The following is a 9896-nucleotide window of genomic DNA, read 5'->3' on the forward strand; positions in this document are numbered from 1 at the left end:
TTCCTTCATTTCCCTGTGAAACTCTGTGAATTGTCTTGAGTCCAGAACTCTTTCTTCAGGTTTGAATGATCCTTCAACAGTCTATGAGAGAGAACTGAACCTTTCCACAGCTGCGTCTTGTTTGGAGTTGAGTGCAGGTTCTGTTTCAGCTGTGACCAAAGGGCGGAGCCTGCAGTATTAAAGGAGGCAGAGCTGAGGAGGAGACATTAGTCCTGCAGCTTTACACTGTTCATCACAGGTTTTCTTTACTTTGGTTTCTTTAGAGAAAGCTCTGCAGAGATGGTCATGAGGAGTCTGGTGTTCCTGCTGCTGCTGGCTGTGAGCAGTGCCAAAGTGTTTGAGCGCTGCGAATGGGCCCGAGTGTTGAAGAAATATGGGATGGACGGGTACCGAGGCGTCACCCTGGCTGACTGTGAGTACAAATAGCTCTAAACAAACAACAGAATGATATATCACATGTAGGCCTAATGTTGTCTGAGAGGCGTTTGTGTTAATGACTCCTCTCAACCAGCTGAATTTAAGCCACGATTCAGTGTGAGACACAACTAACTCATTTCAGAGATTAAAACTTTAGGAGGACTTTCCAGCAGTGAACCAGACTCAGAGGCTGAGAGACTTCAAATGATGATGAACACCAGACTTGCCAAACAAGTCTTTGATGCCCAGTGCGATACTCTCATTCTGCAGGGGTGTGCCTGTCTCAGTGGGAGTCCAGCTATGACACCAGAGCCACCAACTACAACGGACCCGGCTCCACAGACTACGGCATCTTCCAGATCAACAGCCGCTATTGGTGCGAGGACGGCTCCCCTACAAGCAACGGCTGCAACATCAAATGCAGCGGTCAGTGAAGAATCCCTGCATTTACACCTCCCACTAAAACATACCTGGTTCTTTGACTTTCAGCACATGGATGTAAATTAATAATGATCCACCAAATTCAATTTCAGAGCTTCTGAGTGACGACGTTGGTGCAGCGATCAACTGTGCCAAGCGTGTGGTGAAGGATCCTCAAGGTGTCAGAGCCTGGTAAGTCCTGAACATGTGATGAGACTGTGATGGACTCACTGCTTTAACCTTCACATGTGGAGGAATAAACGACTCGGCTGTGTTTCAGGGTGGCCTGGAAACGTCACTGTGAGAACCAGGACCTGAGCTCCTATGTGCAGGGATGTGGTGTGTGATCAGCTCCTGGAGTCCAGCATCCTCTGCTGCAGTTGAACAACTTCTTTGTGGTTCAACAATATTTCAGACAAATGCTGAACACACTGATGTACTGCAGCTAATAAAGTGCCTGAAAAGGAAGTATTCAATCAATTCTTTCATTTGAGCTTTCACTTGCTTGCATTTAAAAGTGACCCAGAGAATAGCTTGGAGTGTTGATTTTAGATCATTTCCGCTGAATCCCATTTCACCCCTTGGCCCTACCCCTCATTTTGCGCGTTCACGGGGAGGGGTAGGAGTGTCCCAATTGTCATGACGTAGGGGTAGGGCCAAGAAGGAGGGCCAGTCCTCCCTCCAAAAGGAGGTTCTCGAGAGGCACACTTCAAACGGAGGGGTATGATCTGGTGGCGAGGGGCGCTTGTTTCATCAGCCTGCACTGTCAGTGGCGGGCGGGGTTAGTTCACTTCCGCATTGGCAGGAGTGATCATTTCCACACCCGTGCATTCCAAAGGCAACAGACAATTATTTTCAATAAACTGGTTTCTTCAACACTGCCCGCCTGGAATGCGCGGGTGGGAAACCATCGCTCCCGCCAATGCGGAAGTGAACTAACCACACCCGCCACTGATGGTATAGGCAGACAAAACAAGCGCCCCTCTCCACAGATTTCACAGAAAGCCTTCCAAGATTGGCAAGATGGCAGCGTCCGCAACGAAAGAAGTTCATGAATGTCAGTGTTTTGTCGATAAAGTTTTGAAAGGTAAAAACATTCTTCTTCGGCAAATAATTGTCGCACCTGCCTACGTTATCGGCAGCGGCGACTACTGATGACGTACGCGATTTTCGGAGGGGTTTACTTTGGGCCCACCCCTGCGCACTCCGTTTCAAAGGGGTAGGGCTAGAAGGAGAAATGGGATTGGGCCTTAGTTTACTGGTTACATGAATGACTTAAATGGGTGAAAAAAAAAATACTGAGCTGCAGAACTCCAAATGCATGTTAAAGCTGCTGTTGTCTGATTTGGCCAATGGATCCAAACTTTATCAAGCCAGTTGGACCCGAGGCTTCAGAATGAGGTTTCTGTCAAATGTGTTTGTGACCTTGAAAGTACTTCATTGATCCATGGTTTAGGTACTACTTGACACTTGAACCATCCCATTCATGGTTAGCCTTGACTATGCACTCGGAGCTGCTGGGGGCCAGGTGGGATTCGAGTCTCAGAATTTGCCCTGTGTTTAGTTTTTCTCAGTCACTCTGGTGCCTTTGTCACATCGCATTTCACTTTTGCACAACAGTTCAACCTCCACAACATTCAGCCATTTACACACATCGTGGTCGCAGTTTGTCATTCTAACAAATCAGATACTTCTGGACATGCATCACATGCTTTTCATACAACTCTGGCATGTAATGTGGTCATTTGCTCATGTCAGTCAAAATGAACTATACTTGGGAATGCTGGAGTCATTCTCTATAAAACTGACAGTCATTTCATTGCTTGAGTTGTTAGATGCTAGAAAATGTACTAGTCAAAATCGGTCAAGCAAATCTGACATTTTGAATGTTTTTCCTGAGTGTCTCTTAAATCAAGCTATTCTCAGGTGAACTTCAGCTTCATTGATCAGGTGTGAGAAGCATTTTCTTATCAGTTGTAACAAGTCACTTTTCCATTGTCACTCAGCTGAATCCCATCAACCTTCACTTGACAAGCGTGTCAGACCCAAGCAGGACAGTGTGGATCATTTCTCCAACACTAACACAGAAATGGAAGGTCAGCCGCATGGAAAAGGGCTGAGGATGGGGAAGAGGACCAAACAGAGGAAGGAGATTGTCAGTACATCCCTGGTGAAATTAGGGCTCCACTTGTGGATCATGCTGTGCATCACGGCCTCATGATGGCCGAGGCTGATGGAAGGATGCGGGCAAACGTTGGAAGAACCACTGTGAATGTAATTTTTCCAGAATTTGGTTGTGAGAACAGGTGTGTATAATGACAGGAACTCAGCACCAAACAATCTGCTTTGAACTACTTTCATTGAGTCATACATGAAGCTTACGGAATGTGTCACTTTTTACATTTTCAATTTAGACTCACAGCTTCACTGCAGCTCAGATTTAGTTTACTGGAGTGTACTGTAGACATTCAGGGATTTCAGCACCGCCTTCTGGCTTTCAGAACGTGTCACATAGAATGAAAGTTACTAATGTAACTATGGTTCTATGAATCCCGGATGACCGCCAGAGCACTCTGTCACTCAGAATCTTCATGATCAGTCAAGGTGATTCTGTAGGAACCGAACCTGAGGTGACACTGGAGCTTATAACCTTTCTAGGGTCATGCACAAGGTCACCAGTGACGTTGTGGGTACACATACTAGAACTTCACATGTGTGAAGGGAACATTCAGAGCTTTCAGCATCTCCTTTTGGCAGTCATCCGGAATTAATACAACCATTGTTGCATTCTTTTTTTTTACCAACATCAAAAGCCGTTAAATCTGGAGTCTTGATTTAAAAAAAACCCCTAACATGGCAGTATTGCATTACTTCAGTTATTTTGTCAGTTATTTTATTTCGTCCTTCAGGAGAGCAGAATATTTGTTGCATGGTGAATGTGCGATTTTTAGATGTCTGTATTCAGAAAATTATGATGAAGGCTACCATTATTGATCACTAAAGGAGGTTGGACTGGTATCAGTACTGGATTGGTATCAGTATCAGATTGGTATTGGAATTGGCTAATACTCAATTTCATGCTACTGGCATGGGACATGAAGACATGAAAAGGTGGTATCAAGCCATCCCTAATACCCCACCCTCACCTCAGAGTCTGCAGACTACAGAGTGGACTCTCCAGAAAACCACACAGCTGCTCAGCTCCTGAATCCTGCAGCTTGTTGTTACTCAGGTCCAGATGTTTCAGGAGAGAGGGCTTCAGAGCTGAGACCACAGAAGAACAGCTGATCTCACGTCATCATGTTGTTTCCCTGCAGGAACTAGAGCCCTGAAGAGGAAGCGCGTCTTCCCTCGGGACCGAGTGCTTCAGGCGGGAAGCAAGGCCACATTTTGCTGCGTGGTGCCGGCGGCTCAGAGTTTTGACCAAATGTATCTGAGCGGCTACGGAGGAGCTGAGATGAACTCCTCTGAGATCAGCGATCAGACGTACGGCCTGACTCTGCTGCTGAAGCAGCCGTCAGAGGTCTGCGTCGACGTCAAGTGCCAAACAAACACCACTTCCTACGGAGCTTGTACTTATATCGGCTGTGAGTATGACGGATTCGGTCTGTTCTTCAGTCCACATGTTCGCTCCAGATGCTCTGACAGCTTCAGCTGTGAACTCCAGGAACGCCAGCTTGACATGGACCTGGACTGTGGAGCAGTACAAAGACCTCAATATAACATGCCAAACACTCATCAATCACGCTGAAACAGTGAGTGGATGATGGAAGGCTCCTCTGTGAAGCTCCTGTTTGAACCTGAATATCTTTATGATTTTCTGCATTGTGTCTCAAGGTTGAAAGCGTTGGAATGGGCCTTAAGGTTGCGGTTTTAAAGGAGCTGATCCCTCACTGGAGGTACAGTGTGAGGGTACGATGTGGAACAGCTCAGCACTTCTGGAGGTGGGGGGACTGGAGCAGAGACTTGGTCTTTCACACCAGAGGTGATGGTGAGTGCTGCACAGAGAGACAGGAGTGCTTTACGTCAACGAGAGTTTAACAGGAAGTGATGATCTGTTGGTCCCACAGTTCCAGAGGCTCTCAATGTGTGGATGCAGATGAAGGAAAACCACACACTGGTTATGTGGAAAGTGAGTCACATGACACTCACACACCTTCATGTTTTTAATGGTCAGATTCATACAATGATAATAGTCTGGAAAAGAAGTGTGGCTTTACAGACTTCAATTCATAACAGGAGAAATAGAAAAAAGTTATCTTGTTACTGCAGTATTACAGTTTTAGTGTCAAGATCTGAATCTCAGACTGAGTTCTGAGTGGTGAAGTGTGTTTTGTGTGCAGAAGCTGCTGGCCAATCAGAGCCAAGGAGAAATCCTGGACTACGAAGTGACCTGGACTAAAAGCAGAGAGGAAGAGTGGCAGATCAGGAGCGAAGTGGCAAACAGCAGTGAGAGTGTGACTCTGAGCCTGAACCCCGGGGAGGAGCACATGGTGACGGTCAGAGCCAGAAACACACATGGAAGCTCTTCTCCATCAACCATCATCATCCCCAGCAGGGGTCCAGGTAGGACTGGTGGGGAGTGAAAATCTGATCTCAGACCAGACGACGAGGAGTTGAATTGTTGACATGTTTTCAGCTCATTTTCTAATGTTTGCTTGAGCTGCCAAAGCAGTGTTTTTACCGTGGGCAGTTTAACTTCAGGCTATCTTAGTTCTTTGATAAATATCTTTATTGAAAGGACTCCAAATGTTTGACAAAGAAAAAATGTAAGAAATGAAAGATATGGCAGAATTCAGTATAAATCACTCTTTCACGTTTCCTTGACTCAGAAGAACATTTTTTTCTTCTCCAAATATAATCATATGGTATTTTATTGAATTCCTTGATGATATTTTTGGAAATGTGCCGTGACAAAGAGACATCCACACATCCAGATGTAGCTTTTGCTTTGTGGCAAATAAATGAAGGTTGACTTGGTGTTTTAATTTTTAGTGGTGAAATATGTTTGTGCAACATTTTGCTGCGAGCTAACACAGAGCTGGCGGTGCGAGCGGAGCGTGTGTACCTGAAGAGGTGATGAAAAAACAAAACAAAACAAAACATTTTTTGTTAGTTGCCTTTCAGGTGAAGGGCAGGGTGAGATGAGGTTGTGCACACACAGTCGCGTCGCCCCCTAGTGGCCAGACTTAACAGCGTCCATCCCAGCAGGCTGGCTGCGTCGCTCACAGATGATGACGTCAGCTTTAAACAGGACATTCGTCGCCTGTATAACCGCCCTGTGCGCGTGGCTACGTTAAAGTGTCACCGCGCCTGTGAGCTGGAAACAGCGAGCAACTAGGGTTCGAGTCCCACAGGGACCCGCTTCTCAATATGTGCCTGAAGCACGATGGTCGTCCCACTGTCTGTTTCTGGGGGGGACAGATGCCAGATGGCCATCAGTTAGCTAGTTACTTGCCAGATCGCCCAATAGCTTAGTTAGGTTTTTACTTTTCAAAACTAAACACATTCAACCACCTTCACTCACGCTCTTTATACACTGATGTACAACTGCTGCATTCTCACAAATCACAGCCTCACCTCTTTTACACTCATTTTCACACAACTTACATCCAAGACAATTAAAAAAAAACCTCATCACAGCCGATTGTCGCTTCACCCTGATGCTCTGTCCTGTGTCCGCTTCTTCTTCTTCTTCTTCTCATCGAAGCGTACTGCTGCCCTCTACAGGCACAGATCATTCATTGCTTCATATTTTCACATCAAGTCCAGACGAGTGAAGGAACTTTCAAACTGCTTCTACAGTCTTTTCAGCCTTCTGCTCAGCTCCAAACATGGATTCAAGGGAGAAAACAGACAGTCCCAACTCACAAAAAGCTCAATACTGCACTTGCTAATGCTTTCACCTAAATGTACACAGAAATATCCCCTTTAAAACCCCTTAAGCCCGAGCGCCCCCCAATTGGGGGCCTGACAGCAAACATTTCAGAGATTGTCTAATAATATGCATTATTTCTGACAGAATGTCATGATGCTTATCCTCAAATTAAACAGCAAAACCTGGGCTAACCGAACATTTCAGCCATTATTACACACCCCAAACACAGCTCAAACACGAACTAAATGAATTATGAACTATATTCGTGACCGTGTCAACCCACTCGCCGAAATATTGATAATAGCGCAATTTAACCTGATACAATTCACACAAACAGCCTCTCATATGAGAGCTGAGACTCCGCTGATTACAACCATAGCACTCAAAGCCCTCTAAAACCACAGAATCCGCCACAAAATGCCACAGAACAGCCAACAGCAAGATCGCTTTTTCAAACTGTGATAAAAAAAAATCGCCTCTTACCTGGACATTTGGCCGGATGTAGTCCAAGTCATGCATTTATTGTCCATCGGGGTTGCTTAGCATAGCTACCTAGCATTCTCTGAGCAGCTGTGGAGCTGAGCGCCTGTATAACAGAGGAGGCTAGGGCCGAAGGAGGACGACCTCTGACCCCGTCAGCTCGGGGATCGGCTGAAGAACCAGCCTCAGTTCTTTTCTCTTCGTCGTCATGCAGCAGCATCAGCTTTACAGTGAAATCAGAGTGGAAATGTGTTTCTAGATTGAAGTCCAAAGAGGCGGGGCTGATCAGGAAAACAGAAGAGTCGGCATGTCGTCAAACTTTTCATGAGAAAAATATGAAGACAAGTGATAAAGAATTTTTCCAAACACATGGTTGACTTGGTTTGTCTTTATGAATCATTAAACAGAAGACAAAACAGCATTAAACAGATGAGCTGTCAGACTGTGGAACCCCCCTGGTCTGATCAGGCTCTGAAAGTGAGAAGATATGAGAACAGTAAACAGGCTCAGATGTTTGCAGACATCTTGGCGGCGGCGAGCTTCAGGTCTCTGGAGTGAGCCTGGATGCGCTGGTGGAGCTTGTCCACGGCGGCGGACAGGGTGTTGTAGATGGCCTGGAGGGGACAGGAGGAAGGCGTCAGCGTGGGAACAGGAAGTGGCCTGCCGCTGCTGCGGGAGGCCGCCGGTACCTGGGCTTTCTCCGTCTCCTCGCCGCAGACGTCCCTCAGGCTCTTGATCTCGGCCCTCAGCTGCTGCGTCTGGCCGGAGATCTTCTGGATCTTGTCGGCCATCTCCTCGCGCCTCTGGTGGATGTGGGTGCACTGGCTGAAAGAGCGGCTCGGGTCAGCGGGGGTGTGAGCGCGGTGGACGGCGTGCGGCGCAGAGGAGCGCAGGCCCGTAACCGAGCACCTCCTTCACGTGCTGCTCCTTCACCTCCTTCTTCTGCCGCCGGATGTTCAGCTTCATGTCCAGAGCTCGCTTCAGCTGGCCCTCCTCCACACACAGGTTCTTCAGCTCCTTCTGCAGCTTCGCACGCACGCACGCACGCACGCACGCACGCACACACACACAACTGATAAACACAAGAAACTCATTTCCTTCAAAGAAAGCTGAGAAAAGAGCCACGCTCACACGCCTGCGTGTGTGTTTCAGTTTAACTATCCTTCCTAACCCTGTTGGAACCAGAGACCGGGAGACCATTTCCAGGACCAGGAGGTTGGTCCTGATGGCAATGAACACCTGGAGTAGGACGTGAATCTAGGATTTGTGGACCTGCGCTGACCCAAGAGGGGGTGGACAGAGGCATGTTGGGACGGACCGTTCCAAGTGACAGCCCGGACGACCCATGCTGTCTGACTGAAGGAGAAAGCAGCCAAGTGGTATCACATCTGTCACACTCGCCTCTCTAGGTTGAAGAGCTCCATACCTGGAGGAGAGGACACACCGGCCTCCTAACCTGAAGAGAGGACTGTGGGAAGTCAGTTGTCCACCGAGGCAGTTGAGTATCAACACTCATCTCACCATTTTGTTTTAAACTGTTGCTTGTCTGAACATTGCTTTATTTATTCATTAATTGATGTACTTATTTATTTATGTACTTGGAGACATGCTTGAGACCATGCAGAAATGTATGTTTTGCAGGAATGTTAATTTTGTGGTCCTAAAATCTGTTTTTGGCCAATCTTTTGGGAAATCTTACATTTTATTTTAGTGCTTGCTTGCGTGGGAAAACTGAAATTCATTTTTTTTATAAATTGTAATATTTGTTTTGTTCTGTTCTAGGAGCTGGTGGTGGAGTCAAGTGGTGGTGGTGGTGGATTCCCCTGGTGGTGGTCGTCTCCGTTTAGTTTGTGGTGCACTTCCTTTTTTTGGTTGGCTGTGTTGAGTTTTTGTGTTTTCCCTGAGTTTAAGGTTTCTACCCCCTCTGGTTCTCCCCCTCCCCAGTCACGGTTAAGCCCCAGCTCCTAGTCCCCTTTTTCACTGTAAGTGTGTTTGTGTGTGTGCATGTGCGTGTGGGTGAGAGCAAGAGAAATAAGAAAACTTGCTTCACTATTTTAGCAATTCTTGGCCTTATTTTTAAAAATACTGTGGTAATAAAGAATTGTTTTAATTCAATTTCTTTTTGTAAATAAAACCTGTCCAAACTTAACCAACTCGTCTCCGCCTCTCAGTAAGGTTATGAATCTGTGTGCCTTGGCTTTAATTCTCTAGGTGCAGAGCTTTATGAAGACTGATTCCACCAGGCGACAACAGTCTGGCCACTGGGCAGGAGATCCCGAGGAACCGAGGACACAGCGGGTCCTGCTCTCCACCCCTGGTGTAAATTCTGCTTTGGACCTGGGTTGTTTATACCGCCCGGTGGTCAGGCGCACTTGGTGCCGAGCGGCGTAGGCCACACGCTGCTGATCATGTGGCAGTAAATTTTGCCACAGAGCAATGATGGTGCTGGCCTGCTGATTAGAAAGGGTCTGTGCATTTTCAGTCCGCAGTGCCACCAAGTACTCTGCCAGGCTGTTCACTCGGTCCATCCCTGGAATATTATGCTCATCCTCAGCCTGACAATGTAACAGTAAATGAACAATTAAAAACAATCCTATTACAAGCAAAAACATAACATTTAAGTGCAATATAACCTGATATTACCTCCTGTTCAGGTGCTGCTGGGCTCATAGCTGGTGGCCTGCAAGGAACATCAGCTGAA

General features: G+C 46.8%; 2 protein-coding genes across 2 annotated transcripts; one reads left to right on the forward strand and one right to left on the reverse strand.

Moving 5' to 3' along the window:
• The first annotated feature begins 210 nt into the window (after positions 1–210).
• LOC115404139 (lysozyme C-like) lies at positions 211–1289 on the forward strand. Its single transcript, XM_030113342.1, has 4 exons — positions 211–412; positions 688–843; positions 951–1029; positions 1118–1289. Exons 1-4 carry the CDS (start codon positions 280–282, stop codon positions 1182–1184), a joined length of 435 nt encoding a protein of 144 aa, XP_029969202.1. The 5' UTR covers positions 211–279; the 3' UTR covers positions 1185–1289.
• Positions 1290–7701: 6412 nt separating this feature from the next.
• On the reverse strand, positions 7702–8222 carry LOC115404599 (kinetochore protein Nuf2-like). The gene is made up of 3 exons (XM_030114008.1): positions 8097–8222; positions 7885–8020; positions 7702–7809 (listed from the first exon to the last, which is right to left on the reverse strand). The coding sequence occupies exons 1-3, from the start codon at positions 8159–8161 to the stop codon at positions 7702–7704; spliced, it is 309 nt and encodes a 102-aa protein (XP_029969868.1). The 5' UTR covers positions 8162–8222.
• Between the last annotated feature and the right edge of the window lie 1674 nt (positions 8223–9896).

Source organism: Salarias fasciatus, chromosome 17 (assembly GCF_902148845.1).
Source record: "Salarias fasciatus chromosome 17, fSalaFa1.1, whole genome shotgun sequence".
In the NCBI taxonomy this organism is placed as follows: Eukaryota; Metazoa; Chordata; class Actinopteri; order Blenniiformes; family Blenniidae; genus Salarias; species Salarias fasciatus.